The following is a 17,514-nucleotide window of genomic DNA, read 5'->3' as shown; positions in this document are numbered from 1 at the left end:
TCCTGTCCTGGTTCTGACAGCTTCAAATTCAATGCATTAGTAATTGTTTATGATTAATTTATGTAGTATTTATCAGCAAAAAGGCCTGTCATGCCAGGTGTAATGTGTTCCATATAGTAAATAAAATCCATTCCCCAGAACCAAAGGAAATTCTTAATCTAATCTCTAGAATTTGTGGAAAGAAAACGGTGTATGACAGATGAAGTATAAAACGTATGAAAGCATCCAAGAATGACGTAGGACATGTATTCTCTATCCTGACATATGAATGCGTGTAAGGTACGGATGTCAACCCCTCCCAAAAATCTAAATAAAAGTGTCGGTTTAAGCATCGTCGAGAAGGGTTGTTAAAACCTCACATTGTTTGTTTGCTGTTATTAGTGTCAATAAATTTGTTCAAATCAAAATCAAAAAATCATTTTTCAACGACAGTGCATTGCTCAACTGAATCCAGCAGGAGGTGCTGTTTCTTTCCTCACAATTCCCTAACTATACGAATAAACACGTCTTTTGGAACCATTTGTAAATGTCACTTTGAAAGGAAGGTGAGTATTATCTATTTACTCCTGGTGGTGAAAAAAATATTCTTTAACACTACAACAAGAACGAAATATTAATATTATCTCTTTTGCTCATTTAGCTGCATATTCAATGAAATCCAAATCATTTCACTTGAGAGCCTTCAGACATTTCTAACAGACTCAACATGCAAAAACATGGAATGAAAAAGTGCAACTACTGATATATTGCACATAACACACTTAAGGATTTTGTCCTCCTTTGTCTTGAAGATAATAACATCCATATATCATATACTCTTCTCTTAATCTGTGTTTTGCCATGTTCGACATGTGTAAAAAAAACTTTACTGGTCTTTTTCTGTGGTGTGAATTGGCAGGTTTCAACCTGGTCAGGGCATTTTTGCCATCTACTGTCAAGGAGTGTACATGACCCTCAGTTATTTTTCTCCATTAGTGGAATTTCTCCAAAACAAAGATCTGTGACCCAAGTGAAAACGGGTCAGTGACCAACTTTTGTGTCGCGACCTACCAGTTGAGAATTAACAAATTGGTAGTTTTGGTAAGAATTGTATTCTCTACCTCGTTTATTTTTGCGATTAAGCATTAATGTAGTCAGGGGTGTCAAAAATATGGCCTGTGGGCCGGATCAGGCCCGCCAGGGGTTCTTATCCAGCCCGCGAGACAACGCAAAGAGAAACTCAAGAGAAAAAAAAAGCTTTAGTTTTGAAATATGTCTACTGGATTTCTCTGTATCTCTCTCTATTTTTCTCTCTCTTTCTTACTCTTGTCTTTATCCCACTGTCTCTGTTACTTTCTCTTTCACTCCCTCTTTTTTTTCTCTCTTTTCTTGTCCTTCTCTCTCTTTGTTTTTTTCCCTTTCTTTTGCCCTCTTATCCCCCCTCTCTTTTTACTTCTCTTTCTTTCGTTCTGTCTCTCTTTCTTTCTCTGTCTCTTTCTCTCTTATTCTTTTCAATCAAAATCAATCAATCAATTAATACAATCTTTTAAAAAGAAAAGATGGTGCGAGGGCTATACAGTAGTGTTTTTTTTAACCTGGCTTCAAATGCCACGGAGGTCAAGACACACCGACTTATCATGTCTATACGAGATGACATGACCCGCTTGTCCATTACTGTCTGCAAATGATCACATGATATTAATTACTTTCTTAATATTTCAATCCTGATCAAGTTGAGCCAAAAAGAAAGTGGTAGGATGAATGTGTATGATATGGATTCACAGAACGGGATGGAAAGGAGCGTCCTATCTGCAAGATTTGCTATGCCCAGTTGAGCAACTCTTGTCAAAAACCTACTCCAGGTCATGCGGAAGTAAACTGCAGAAACGCTGATTGATACAGAAAACTGACGTCTTTTATTTGCGCAGGGTTTGGTACAGGAGAAGTCAGGTAGCGAGGCAACAATGGTAGTCAGACATGTAAGCTGAGGTCAATGTTCCATTAAACCCAAACAGTGAAAGTGAGAGTTTCTCAGGCGATACTCATATTTCAGAAAGGCAGGCAAGGGGTTTGGTACACCAGAATAACAAGACCCTGAAACCAAAGTGCTTTGGATGTGATATGGAAGAAAACAAACTAGCACAGAGCCAAGGAGAGAGTGTACCCATAGAAACGAGGGAGAGTGGCGATAAGAGGGAAATTAAAAAAGGTGACTGAGCTGTGAGGAGGAAATTTGAACCCGGAAGTGAATGACCAAATAAGGTAAGGTCGAGAGAGCTAGAAGAGTGGAGACAGAGTGATTGATAATGAAGGAATCTACAGAGAAACAGGAACCTGAGTGCAGGATTGACACAACTCTAGCCTTGCACTGGAAAAACTATAGGAACAAATGTTCTGTAATTTACTGTGAGTTCATGCACCATTTTATTTTGTTCTGCACGGTTCATTCTGTACACCAATAGAAGAACAATTTTCTGAAGTTGAGAAAAAACCCATTTTATTTGCCACTGAAGTAGGGTTCAGTGAATGTGAATATGAAACTGGTGGGGTTTGGTACATTATACAGGGTTAAGGACCTCTGCATTATGTTAATGTAAAAATTAGTTTGACCACTTTGCACCATACCATACAGCAGGGATGTCAAACTCATTTTCATTTCATTTCATTTCATTTTCCCTCGGGGGCCACACGATAGAACAAACATTCTCTCGGGGGCCGGATGAGAGATGGAAAAAAAAAAAAAAGCAAAACAGAGGGTGAGATAAAGTGAGAGGGTGGGACAAAGAAAGAGAGAAAGGGAGGAAGATAGAGAGAGAAAAAAAGAGAGAAAGAGAATGTGAGACACAAGAGATAAAAAGAGAAATAGTCAGAAGGGGTGAAAGAAAGAGAAAAAAATTCAAAGAGAAATAAAAAGAGAGGACAGAAAAGAGAAGGAGAGAAAGAGAGAAGGGGACAAAGAGAGAGAGAGAAAGAGAGAAGAGAGAGAGAAAGAAAAAAGAGAGAGCAATTGAAGGTAAAAAGACACAGAGAGAGAAAGAGTCAAAGAGGAACAAAGGAAGAAAAACGCAGAGAGAGTGAAAGAGAGAGTGAGAGAAAACGAGAGGAAGAGAAAAAGAGTGAGAGAGAGAGAGAAAGAAATACATGTTCAGCGTTTGTGAGAGGCACGTGGTTTTGGCAACATCAAGTGAACATATTTCAACCTGCAGCTCATTTTTCTCTTGTGCTTTCCTCAGCGTTGTCTCACGGGCAATATTCAATCCCGACGGATCACCACCTTATCGTGGTGGGGCACTTTGCGCGTCTCCATGACCCATAGAGCTATGTCGGCGGGAGTCTCGTACTCCTGGTAGGGTTACCCAAGCCGAACAGGTCGAAGGGTAGAGTCCAGACTAAGAGTGATCCCAAAAGCTGGTGGCGACACGCTTTGAGGCGGTTTCCTACAGACCTGGATCCCGTTAGCCGCCTGCAGTTGTAGAAAGATGCCGGTCGTCTAGGGTCTCCCTTGCCACTGGAACCATCTTCTTTACAATCAAGATAGTGGCGTTGGGGAAAGCGCACCCCTTACGCCACTTTAAAAACCATCATTGCGCAGGTATCCTCTTTTACCTGAGTCTCCGACCACAATCCAGGATCGGACTGTTCAGACATCAGCAGACTCACAAATAAAAGAAGATGGTCATCATCGAATCGATGGACAACCCCAACGACAACGAACGATTCAATCCCTTAGCGGGCCTGATCCGGCTCACGGGCCGCCTGTTTGACACCCCTGCCATAGAGTGAGAACTACTTGTCAAATAATACACACTGTCCCTTTAAGAATTTATGCTTATGTTTTTTATCACGTTTAAAGTTGTTTTTTCTTTTTTTTAATTCTGGTACTTTGTTAAGAAAAGATGCAGAAAAAGTAAGGACTACCAGTTTACAGTGAAGAAAAAGAGTTGGGTAAGTAGAGGGGTATTATTAGTTGAGAGTGCAGTAGGAGGATCACATGAGAGGCCCACTTCTTTAGGGGGATGGGCCAACAAGCAGCTGTGTGCGTGCGCGCACGCGCCTTTTAAGAGTTTACTACTAGCGCCGTGCACACGCACGCTAAAAGTTTGCAGCCGGGAGCTCGGAAGTGACGGCGTCGCTCGACCCCACGCGTGAAAAGAAGAAAAAACGACAAAGTTTTCGTATTCGAGCACAAACGTTCTCACGTTGGGACCGGCGAGCCCGTCACATCGGAACCGAAAGCCTTTCAATGGGAAAGAAGAAAAGACAAGCGGCCGCAACGAGCGAAGTGCGCTGATTGAGCGCTTTTTCCGAACCCTTTCGAGATGTGAGAAGAAGTTTAGATATGAACGCACAAATTTGGATTACGCCTGGAATCTTGCTCGCTTTGGGTTCGGTTGCATGTGATCGGGGATGTGTGCGAGCGCGACGAAGGTTCTGCTCCTGTTGCCGCTGTTTGTGGTCTGGGTCTGGGGACTGGGATCCGAGTTGAGGGTTCGAGTCCGGCTCGCCGACGGTTTGGTGACTGAAGAGGTTCTGGAGGCGGACAGCGACAAGAATTCCATATCGGTGGAGTTCAAGCAAGGGGACGGAACCCTTGTTACCTTTATGGTTGACTTCAAACAGGTGAGATGAACTGATTTTCTTTCTTTATCTTGCAGATTTTAATGTTGAGTTTGGAAGAAAAACGTACTTTCACCCTCACATGTTGATGCTGATGATTTATTAAAAGAGTAAAAGTAACTTTTTCTCCAAACCTGTAATTTATAGTACAGCAGGGCTCTCAAACTTAATTTTCTTGGGGGCCAGAGGCGCTTAAGTCTGGGTTAGGTTAGACTGCAATTTAAGAAAATCAATCAATTAATCTAATAATATTTACATACCAATACAGTACATAAGAAAACGTAAACAATATGAGTATAAACTTGAATAATTCTAATTCTGTGGTAACATTCCTTAACTTTTAAACCCCCAGAGTTTAATATTTTACCACTAGACGGCGCTGTATTGTCTAATGCGGGGAAAAAAACCGTGCCAAAGTGTAGCAGCAAAAAGCACATGGCGGTGACTTGTAGGTAGAGGTTCCACTCTTAAATTTCTCAGCCTATTTTTTTTTTAATTAACATTGTTATTGTTGTTTATGTATTTTTGCCTAGTATTCAAATCAATGTTTTTGTACCAGTGGTAGGCACTAATTACACACTGTCCCTTTAACCATTTTTTTCAAAATCACTTTTCAAGTGTGACAACAAAAGCAAGTGAGCCTCAGTTCAACAGCTTAGAACATCTCCCCAGAAGGGTCATCCATATTAAATTTATATAATAAGGTGGGGGGCTCTCAATATTGTCCCTTGAGTCGCAACTGGCCCCCAGGCCGCATGTTTGAGAAGCATGTTAAACAGTATAGCCAAATATGTGCTCTAAATAATGGCCATGGTTACTTTCAGGAAGGTTTCTGATTAAGATTGAAACATTCACCCGTGTTCTGGTATTCTCGGGCCATGTAAATGCAAGATTAAAGGGGCAGTGTGTATTATTTGACCATTAGATGTCGCTGTATTGTGTAGTCCAACCATAAATGAGTGCTTTAAAGGACAAACAAGAAGCGGACCAAATTCCACAATTTTTCCTCACCTTTTTGCCCAGCCTCCTACTAGTTTTTTTATGGGGTTACTAGGTTTTTTTTGGGGGGGGGCTACCCTTAGCAGCAAAATGGCCAAAAATCATGTCAGCTTCTTCTACGTGAGGCTCGTGTTATGTAAAGTACATTCCGTCCACTACTTGGGACCCTTCGACTTACAAAAAACAGTAGATAGGAACATCTCTGGACATCTTTGGGATGTCGAAAAATATCCGGACATCGCTGTGAGTTAGATTCTGTATTATGTGCACCTTTTTCCGAGTAGAGGACATTACTGTAGTGCTTCTTTACGCCGCGTGGCACTGTGACCAGCATCCAACCGAAGAAGAAAATTGCTTCCTCTACCTAGTTCGTGTGTAAACATTCTATTCTGTATGTCCAGTGCGCTAAGAACTTTGACATTTTTATTGTTAGATATCTCGTGCATCCATTCAATATGGTTGGTATAAAGTGGAAAGAAGAGGCGAGCTGTTTCTTTTGAAATGAAAGTGGAATAAGAAAGCTTGATGCGGTTGAGAAAATGGCTGGATCGCTTTTTTCCCGTCTACCCACTACCAGGAGGAGGACCTCTCGAAACCCATCTCTCAAAAGCAAAAAAACGTAACTTTATTTATCTTTATAGAGCATATTGTTTCAGTACAAAATACAATACAGGTTTCTTATATAAACCTTAAAAAATCTTGTATAAGCCTTAAAACATACAAAATATAGCACTGAAGCAACTTACAAAGAAATTCAACTTACAAACGATCGTCCGGACACAAAATACATTAACTATCATATAAATATGCATGTGTTTAATTCTCTAAAGTTGAGAAATTTGCATTTTACATGAGTAAAATTAATAATCTTCCATCTTGGTGCTACAGATACCTACAAGTGACACTTTTTCAAAAAAAAGAGAAGAAAATGATGCGGTTTAATCACTTTAAGTCTCCGTAGTTGGTCTTCTTCCTTGCGCTTTACAGCACTTGGTTTCGGTTGTGCTACACTTGACAGTGACATATACTGGTCAAATATTACAGACAGTCCTTTTAAGGAGTGAAAGTAACTTTTTCTGCAAATGTGCAAACCAAACAATACACGTAAATGATTTCTGTGGTCCCACGTATTAGGCGCGTACACAAAACTTGTGTACAGTAAGGCCAAAAAAATGTGCTATCAATAATGGCGATGTTTACATGCAGGCAACCATTTAGATCAAAACATTTGCCAATACTCTGGTTTTGTTGGTCCATGTTAAAGCATTCTTAAACGTATATCCAACTTTGTGTTAAACAAATTAAGGTTTTGAGTTATTCCTTTCATAATCTGATTTCTCGTTCATGTAAACCCATTCGGTATATCTGATGCCTTACGCACTGGCTCGATTTCTTCTTTGTTGGTGCTGCAATGGACCTTTTTCTTGGAATCCAGAAACCGATTATTCAAGCCTCAAGACAATGTTGATTTCTCTGCAAAAGTTTTATAAAATTTGCCTTATTTTGTGTTTTTTAATGTTACTTTTGGAGCAAGAATGAAACAAAAGTGGACTTTATTGATTGTGTAGAGTGACTTGATCAAAATAATCTAATTTATAAAGTGAAATTTGGAAATGTGAATTTGCTATCTTTGACCACTAGTCATGTGTTTTTAACAAAATACTGCCTGAATGTAAAAATACTTAACTAACTTTATAAAGTCTGTATTTTGGCGTGAATCGCCAGTGCCAGCAATATCCCCAAAAGCAAAGAATTTGTGTTTGAGGTTTGTACGGTTATGCTTTAATTTCCATAGATACACATTCAGGACATACTTTTTCAGTGGCTAAACCGGTTTACTCAAATACATTATTTTTCATACAATTGCTACTTGGTACGAGGCAAATGTTGCCGGTATCAATGATTTTCCTAGCAATTATGTGGACTTCTTAAGAACATCAATGTTACTTATGGAAAAGTGATTTTATAGCACACGTAAGCATCTCTCGGGATTACATTTCACAACATACCGTATATATCTGTGGAATATCATTCCAAACGATTACTTATTTTTAATGTATTTCCCACTTTGGAATGTATGGCACAGGAACTGCCAACTTATGAAGAAATGAACATGACTTTATAAAGTACCATCCAAATATGTCCCAGTCTTGTAAATAACCAATCAGAGCAGTTCACAGCAAAATTATGCAGGCAGGCCAGTATCCAGTCACAGTGTATGTAAGGGGTCATGCTAACTTTAGGTCGGCATGGAAACAGAGAGTGATAACTTGGTAAATCTGTATAAGGTGTTGCTTGGGGGATTTTTTCTTAAAACGTGACCTGCATTTCAATTTTTGGAAGATTGCTACATAACCAACAAAAAACCTGTTGCACATCTCTACGTCAACACATATTTACAGGCGCGGCTTGTAGCATTTTGACTGTGGAAGCTGCTATGTCATCATAAATGCTTGCAGTCCAATTACACCTAAACTTTTGACTTAGTTTCTCACTCCGTGTTCTAAGTTTTGGCTCTTGTTTGACGCAAACTCCTACAAGAAATCCTTGAAGCTAACAATATCTGCTGAATCCAGTTGATGTCCTTGGTTGCCCTTGTGTGTGGTTTCATTAACTTTACATGTTTAAAAGTACACGAGGCAAAGCTCAGGAAAATCATTGTTGACTCAGATGTTTGACCACAAATATCTAAAAAGAAACTCATGGTTCCCAAGTATCCATCAACTTGCCCGCGCCTCATTAATCAAGGCTGAAATCCGTCCTCCATGATGGCCTCCATTGTATCAAAGCCCTTTAATCTAAAATGTACGTCTGATGTAATAATTTGGAGGAGGGATAATTTGTGATTGCATATATGTTGGTTTGTACCTCTTTGTTTTGTGATTAGAATTAATACAGAGACATTTCCGAATTGTACAAGTTTGATGGTTCAACTATCATTTTGAGTAGTATTCTAATCAATTAATATTTTGATGTTTTGAAATGTATCCACAAGTCATCTGCTATCAAATCAACACTAGTTAAACTTCAATTTTATAATTAAGAAGGCTGGCAGTAAAACAGTTAATTTCCAAATAATTTTATTTTTATTAGTCATCATAATAGGCAGCACAGCGGCGCAGTGGTTAGCGCGTGTGCGCCACAGTTCTGAGGTCATGAGACCGAACCTTCCTGTGCAGAGTTTGCTTGTTCTCCCCGAGCTTGCGTGGGTTTACTCCGGGCACTCCGGTTTTGTCCCACGTTCCCAAAACATGCATATCAGGTTAATTGGCCTGTCCAAATTTTCCCTAGGTGTGAATGAGCGAGTAAATTGTCTGTCTCTGTGTGCCCTGCGACTGGCTTACAACCAGTTCAGGGTGTCACCTGCCCACTGCCAGAAGATAGCTGGGGATGGGCTGCAGCGCCACCGTGACCCTACTGTGGACAAGCGGTGAAGATAATTGATGGATGGATTGATAGTCATCATAATACTATTTGATTGTAATCTTCTCAGCAGTATTTATATTATTATTTTTTTTTAATTTCCCTCCATAATAGAAGACTATGTTTTGTGTTAAATTAAAACGTTTTGCTAAACTCAGGTCAAAATTTAGTAAGAATCAATATTTTTTAAATCCTAATTCAATTTATAGTATTGGTAACTGCACAAATTTCTGGGCTTTTTTCTTCTTTTTATTTATTTATTTTTTTACAAACCATTGACCAGTCGAAAGTCTGAAAATGCAAAGCTCTTTTTTTTTTAGGATTTTAACACTAGTTTCTCGCGTCTATTTAATATTTTTGGATATGCATGTATACAGACTCATTCTTCAATATAAATTTGAAATGTTCTTTTCTTAGAACATGGTGTTTGAAATACAGACGCTCCCCTCTACGACCATTCAACTTACGTAAAACGGTAGATACAAACATTTTTTCCGGGATGTCGAAAAATATCCGATCATTGCTGTGAGTTAGATTTTGTATTGTGTGTACCTTTTTCAGAGTACACTACATTACTGTCAAGCTTCTTTCCGCCACTATCGGCATGTGGTAGCGCTGTGAGAGTTCACCCAGCATCCACCCCGAAGAAGAAACACGGCTTCCTCTTCCTAGTTCGTGTGTAAACATACTGTACTGTATCTCCAGCGCGCTATGAACTTTAAAGTTTTTATTGTTTGATATCTCGTGCGTCGGGCAGCACGGCGGCGCAGTGGTTAGCACGTGTGCGGCACAGTTCTGAGGTCGTGGGAACCTCCTGCGTGGGTTCAAATCCAGCTACCGGCCTTACTGTGCGGAGTTTGTATGTTCTCCCCGTGCTTGCCTGGGTTTCCTCCGAGCACTCCGGTTTCCTCCCACATTCCAAGGACATGCATTTCAGGTGAATTGGCCGGTCCAAATTGTCCCTAGGTGTGACTGAGCGAGTGAGTTGTCTGTCCCCGTGTGCCCTGCGATTGCTTGGCAACCAGATCAGGGTGTCCCCTGCCCACTGCCCGGAGATGGCTGGGATGTGCTCCAGCCCCCCAGCGACCCTAATAAGGATAAGCGGTGCAACAGATGAGATGAGATCTCGTGCGTCCATTCAATATGGTTGGTGTAAGGAAAATGCAAACCCTTTTATGTGAAATGAAAATGGAATAAGAAAGTTTGATACGGTGGAGAGAATGGTCGGAATGCTTTTTTCGGCCACTTTTTACCACCGAGAAAGACTTCTTGAAGCGCATCTTCCAAAAGTAAGTTAAAGTCCACTTTAAGTATCTTTTATAGAGCATATTATTTAATGTATTTTTCCGTAAATAACAATACAGGTTACTTATACAAACCTTAAACATACTCATATAAACCTTAAAGATACACAATATTGCACTGAAGCAACTTATGAACAAATTCAACTTCCGAACGATATCATTTGTATGTAGAGTAGCGTCTGTAGGTGCTTTTTTAGTTAAACTGATTAAACAGTCCACAAATATATAAATTCATTCTGTGCCAATAATGGCTTTTGACGTCAAAGTTGTATTTTACTGGAATGTTGCAAAAGAGTATTTTTCCTGGCCGAATTACATAATAACTCATAACAAGAATTGCCAGTGAAAGGACCATCGAAAATGGCTATAACTTGATTAAGACACCAGAGACAAAACAATAATAATTTACATTTAGCCAGACTCTGTAGTCTTTGTTTCTTTTCTTGGATTTTGTGCTGATTGGAGTTAATTTTTGTACTGAAGTTCAAATAACATTCCAGAGAGCCAGAAGTTTCATGATACACGCGCAGTATGTTCATAAACCATACAAGTCAACAGTACAAAGGCAGGGCCCTAAGGGTACAATAATTTATATATTTCTGCGCCGCAACCACAGCCTATGTCCTTTAGCTCGTGGTTAGACCACAAAGGTCCCTCCTGTGAAGCTGATTGCCTATCCTCAGGCTACAATGTGACAAAAATACCCCCAGAAAGCCTGCCCCCCACCTCTGAAGTAAAGCATTACTGGGTTTCATTCATCTTTTTTTCACGGAGAGCAGTCAAAAAGACAGCTGCTCTTGCTTAGAAGTGGGATGCCCCCTTCTTTCCGCCCCCACATTGCTACTCTCTCAACACAACACTGCGCTTGCAAACGGCAGGCTAGAGGTGTAATGGAACACGTGTAAAGGTGTTACGTGATAAGGATACAACAAAAAGTTTGTATTCTATTACAATTACAGAAAAAAAGATGTAATCAAATTAAGGGTATATTTATTAATGAAAAGCAAAGTGGCCCACCGCTGCTGGGCTGAAAGAAGATTAGATTCAGCTGCTTGGATTGGATGGTGGTCCAGAGCAGCAGTACCCAATTTGGCCACCAGAGAGCATTAGAGACCCACGAAAGCAGACCACTCGAAAGCTTATTTTTATTGATTTTGTTGGTATTTATTGGGAGCTTTGGCACGAAACATAACTAAAGACACTCAGTAAAAGTACAACCTTGAAATTTTTCACAAAAAAACGACTTAGCCGTTTTGGAGCCCCTAAACACACACATAATCCGGATTTTTGAAATAGTTGAGACTGATTTAAATTGTTGTTTTAAAAAAATAATTTGAAAAAACAATTCAAATGATAAGCAAACATCTCATCTCATTAGCTACACCGCTTATCCTCAGTAGGGTCGCGGGGATGCTGGAGCCCATCCCAGCAATCATCGGGCAGTGGGCAGGGGACACCCTGAACTGGTTGCCAGCCAATCGCAGGGCACACAGGGACAGACAACTCACTCGCTCATTCACACCTAGGGACAATTTGGACCGGCCAATCCACCTGAAATGCATGTCTTTGAAATGTGGGAGGAAACCGGAGTGCCCGGAGGAAACCCACGCAAGCACGGGGAGAACATACAAACACCGTACAGGAAGTCTGGAGCTGGATTTGAACCCACGCAGGAGGTTCCCAAGACATGAACTGTGCCGCACATGCGCTAACCACTGCTCCTCCGTGCTGCTCGATGAGCAAACATATATAAACTGTTATGTAAATATGCATTAAAAATATAAATAATTTGCAGTCAAGAAGTGAGCATTTATTTTTTCATAAGATGCTCCTCACATAGAGGGAGCTGACTTTATTGGCTCCCATCTTGCAGACAAGGTTACCCTCCTTTTTTAGCTTTTACTCATTATTTTACTTTCTATTTCCATTTAGAATATGCAGAAAAAAATGTTCCACCGTAAGATAATTTTTGCTCATTTATTTATTATTTGTTATTTTTCTTTTCATTTTTCTTTTCTTTCTTTTCCCTTTTTTCTTCCCTTTGGACTTTTCTTTTTCTGGCATTTAATCCTTTCATTTTCTTTTTTTTTGTTTTAATCCCCCTCCCTTTTTTTTGAAAAAATAATTTTCATTATCCCTTATTTTTGGACCTTTAGTTCTTTCTTCGCGATACACAAGGCAGAAAGTAGGGGAAAACAATATTGTGTTTTGGTCGCTTTGAGGCTTCGTAGTTTGTCTTCTTCCTTGTGCTTTTTAGCACCTGTTTTTGTTGCGGTCAAATATTACACCCTGTACCTTTTTAATTTGAACTAAAACAGAGCATATCTTGTGAAAGAGGAAGTTTTATTTTTGCCTTAACTGTGACCTTGGTATTCCACTAATTCTTTTTCAACGTTACGTTGTTTATTTATCTTAAACAAACTGTAGTCATTTTATTTATACTATATATATTTTGCGCTTTATTTGAATATTTGGTAATGGAGTAATCCAAAGGTAATTGAAAAAAGTAAAGTTAGATTACTTCAATATTATTATGTTATTGGTGACATGTATCGGATTATGTTTCTAAAGTAAACCTCCCAACCCCGGCGATCCGAGACCAGATTTAGCATTTTTCTAAAAGTAGATGAGCAGACTTAGTGTCCCGTCCCTCACCGGGAATTGCATTTGGAAAGATGACGCAGCATTCGGTTGTGGAAAATGACTATTGGGAGACTTGTCAATGGGGAAGCTGCTAGGCCAGAGCTTGCAGGGAGTGTGCGGTTTTGAGGTTTGTGTGTATTGTGGTAGAAATTGTGGAAATGCTCCCAGTGCAAAGGCATGTGTGCGTGCACGTGTGATTGGTTGTTGTCACACAGAAGCTGACAGGCTGCTGAGATGTGAAGGGGGAGAATTTACCAGGATTAAGTGGGCATGTCTGACCTTTTTGATCCAGCGCGTCTGCTTGGCTAGCCAAAACGGCTAATTTGCACTTTAGGAGAAAGAGGGAGAGAAGAGGCCATTGCACCCATCATCAGTGACCCCCTCCATCCTATCCAGTCTGCATTCTATTTTCCACAAAACGGTATCTACTCGGAATAAAGCCCCCTTTTTGATGCGTCCCCACTTTGACACACATGGTTTTGTTTACTGGAAATTGAACCTTTAGATCATGGCCCTCCAACCATCGGGCCGCGGTAAGGTACCAGGCGGCGGGTCTTTTTGTAGCGGTCCGCATAGAAAGAAATATTCCAGCATTTTAAACACTGCGGCTTTAAATAGTGTAGCTTGTTCTTTTTGAGAAAATAGCCAAAGAAGTAAATGGCGAGCACACAACTACTCATACAAAACATGGCAGTGATGTCTAGAAACATTTATAAGACAGAAATTAATCAACAGGAGCAAATTGCGAGGTTTCAGAGTATGTAATTCATACAATATTTACAATCTACGCACAATATTTTGACTTTTGCACCCACAACTCAAGTCCTCAGTTTATATATTCTTATTGAACAACACTCTAAACTCTCCGTATAATCAGTGTCAATGTCAGGTTGCTGGAGTTTCCCTTTAATTTTTTGAGGACAAATTGAACACCAACAACCTCATTGACAAAAAAGCCCCAGAAACATCTGTGTGACGCAGCCCTGATTCTCCATTTCTTTTCGCGTAGTAATAATATGTGTTCGCGTCTTTAGTCGGCGTCTTTAACAGTCACATGATCCAAAAACACATGACCTGGGCAAATAGGGGGAAGAGGAAAACTGCGCAGGTGAAAACGCCGGGTTTGGTTCATTCGGTGAGTTTGTATTTTTCATTACTTATCACGCGGATTGGCGTGATATTTTGTGTTAAACGTAACCATAGTGACTTCAGTGTGTTGCTATTAGCGCACCCGCCTCACAGTTTAGCGCAGGGGTCGCCATCAGGGTGCCCACGGGTACCAGAGTGCCCCCTGAGTGCAACTGCAGTGCTCGCGGACCTGTTCTGAAAATAGCTCACTAGTGCTGGGTCATTGTGGTTTTCTAGTAAAATGATTATTTTTTGTAGTTGGCTGAGGCTATTTAACCCCACTTACAATTTCTAACCTCATATTATGGTGACAACATGGCAATAACATGACAAGTTTTTATCTTAGAAATGCCTTTTAATGCCCTTTGTGCTAATTTGTTACAAACAGTAGCTCTCAGTTTAAAATGGATTCGAGAACCCTGGTTAAAGGTCCAAGCTACCGGCCTCCCAGAGTGGAGATTTTGGTTTGATGTTAAGAGGACGGCTAAATGATACATGTGACAAGATGAATTTACACTCATTATAATATTGTTTTTATCGAACTGGAAAACGTACAAACATGTTAATGTCACCTTTGGGCCAGGCCGATAGCATACTGTCAGAAATTAAACCGGTCCGGAACAGATGAGGTTGGGGTCCCCTGTTTTAGATGATTATAGTCTTCTACTGCTTTATCTGCTCCAATTCAAGGTCAACCCCCTCCCACCGTCCCTGAAACTAGCGTCTTCCTGTTCTCATTCCCAGGCATGTGTTTTTTATTCAGCTCTGCTTGCGCTATCTCCAAGATTTATGGAAAGTTGGATGAGCTGTCACTTCCAGCTGCCGCGAACGTCCGCGCGTGTGGGAAGAAGAGCGTTTTTACAGCGATGTTAAACACTTGCAGCATTAAGCTGCAACGGCTTGCCCACCATTTGCGAGGGTGCATTTCAAGCAAGACTCAACCGAATATTTTCCTTTTTGGTTACTGCAGAGAAAAAAAAGATTGGAGAGCCACGTCTTCATCGAACTCCACTTTCTTTTATTCACTGCGGTGCAATTTGGAGCAATAAACGCTGATCTCACTTTCTAGCGCTTCAGGCTACGTAATGCCAGTCAGCGGCCAGTTTTGATGTGGGTTTCTTTTGTTTTCTTTTTCGCATTAATAGCAGAGTAATAATACTAGTCCCAATTGTAGCCTTCTTTTTTTTTTAGACCAGTATTTGGTGCCTTCAAAAGGCCATTTGACAAAACATAGCGTGATTTTAAAGGAATGGTGTTGACATTAAATTAATACAGTATTAAGGAAAACTAAAGGTATTTTATATCATTGTATATTAGCCATTCTAGCAGACAAAATTAAATGTTACTTGTGTACAGTATGTGAATGTGGTATAAGTATCAATGACAAAATATTTAGGTATTGGTATCTGTCTAAAAGAAATGTAGTATTGAATACAATGTGAGTTTAAGGGCTTTTATGCTAATGGACTTTATTATTGCCTACGTAAACAATCAAGTTATATTCCATTTATTGCTTTATTTGACCTACTTCTGAAAATGTTGTGGGCAATTCTGCATTTCATAAAGGCCCAATGACCCAACGAGCAATTGGTTTGTTGGCGGAAAGTTTCCATGTTCATTTTTTTCCCCTCTCTTCATCCAGATATAATGTTACAGTATATTAAAGATCACTAACTTTAAATACCATTTACAAAAAAAAGAAAGAAAAAAGAGCAGCCGGGAAGAATCCGTTTTATCTTGGTCCCGTCCCCCTTACAGTCTAAACACTTTTAACAATAATATATTCAGGAAAACAAGATTCGAACTATGTTACATTAAAAACACATCATGGTTGTTATATAAAATGCACATGTTAACTAATATAAATATATATATAAATATATATATATATATATTATATTTGAAACCAACGTATGGCTTAATAAATGTCAGATAAATAAATTGAAAATATATACTTTCTCATTACACCATCTAATTCAACATAAATACACAAAGAAAAGATAGAACTACATGGGTATGAGTTTTTTCCACCTTTCCAGAGACCCGATAATGAAACGTTTGTTCATTTTCTCAAAAATAATATAGGTCAATAATTTGAAATAAAAAGGACAAGAAACTCCCACACAAAAAAATCTGATATTTACCAAAATGTCAGTCATCATGGTTTAACAAAAATCAAGCCAGAAAAACGTCACCTGATCTATGAAAATAAAAGGTATTTAAAATTGGTGAATGTTTACAGTTGAGAAAATGCCAATCTCTAATCAAAAGGATATTTGGATTTATATTAAATTATCTGCATGTCACATCAAACTGTTGTTGTTGCTCAAGACATAATGGTACTAAAAATATCTATTTTGGTAACATTTTATGGTATAGTTCAAATGAGGCTGGTTGGTTAATGGCTCAGCTAGGTTGAAATGAGGTTTTCGACAGCAGCATCAAAGAGGTTCGGTTTAGGGGTTTTCCTAAGTTTTTATATTTTTTTTAATATTGCATCTGTTGGAAATTGAGTCAGAAGCAGAATAGCCTTTCTAGAGAATAATTTAAGGTCAATTCCACATGTGGAAACGGTGATCCGGTTGAGCTCGTCTATGAGCGTGTCATGTAAACTTTTGGAAGGTCGCTGATAAGATTACTGACTGCTGCATTCAATCATTTTCTGTTTACACTGAACTGGCTCATAACTTAATGCCAGATGTTTACTGTTCAGCAGAGGCGGATTGCACCATTTTAACCCCGGGCACTGTCAAGTATTTACCATATGAGCTAAATAAACTTAGAGAAGGGATATATGCTTTTGATCTTTTTTCTTCTTCTTCTAACATTTATTTTCCTGTACAGCTTGTTTGTCATCTTTAATGGCAATGTCAGCCAATTGAAAAGTGGATTATGACTTTTGTTGGCAATACATAAGACTCTTAAGCCAGGGTTTTAACATCTAATCATGTAACCTTCGCGTGTGTTCGGAATGGTCGCTGTCATCCTAGAACACGCTTGGTATTAATTTTCAAACGGCAATTATTCTAAGTATTTGTGCTGTATTTGAATTTGAAAAAGAATGTAATAGTCTTTATTGATAACAGCCTCGTGAATATTGTTCGCAACAATATTAGACATGGCAGCCGAAGATAAAATGGATGAACACGTAATACAGACTGAAAAGAGAAAAAAGAGAATAGGCTAAAATATGTAGACGGTGGTGCTTGGAGACTGACTTTTTTTCTTTTTTCCGAACTTAATTTCAGTGAAATTTGACTGCAGTACAAGAAAAAATGTTTTACAATGTTAATAAAAGAGGGCAGGTTCATTTTACCAAAATGTGTATAGGCTCTTTACAGCATTTTATAAATGTACATTAAAATCTATCTATGTACCCTGGTCATATTCCTTGAGAGGGGTGACTAACAGCAAGACAAAC

General features: G+C 39.3%; 1 protein-coding gene across 1 annotated transcript in view; it reads left to right on the top strand.

Moving 5' to 3' along the window:
* The first annotated feature begins 4,023 nt into the window (after positions 1–4,023).
* The window catches only part of oafa (OAF homolog a (Drosophila)), a 39,093-nt gene continuing 25,602 nt past the window's right edge, over positions 4,024–17,514 (top strand). Inside the window, exon 1 of the mRNA XM_088345458.1 lies at positions 4,024–4,599. Within this exon, the coding sequence (XP_088201584.1) occupies positions 4,387–4,599 (213 nt within the window). The 5' untranslated portion in view covers positions 4,024–4,386. The remainder of the gene's footprint in view (positions 4,600–17,514) is intronic.

Source organism: Urocampus carinirostris, chromosome 10 (assembly GCF_059441175.1).
Source record: "Urocampus carinirostris isolate Australia breed hairy pipefish chromosome 10, RoL_Ucar_1.0, whole genome shotgun sequence".
Lineage (NCBI taxonomy): Eukaryota > Metazoa > Chordata > Actinopteri > Syngnathiformes > Syngnathidae > Urocampus > Urocampus carinirostris.
The sequence above is the reverse complement of the archived record's forward strand: the minus strand, read 5'-3'. Positions and strand labels throughout refer to the sequence as shown.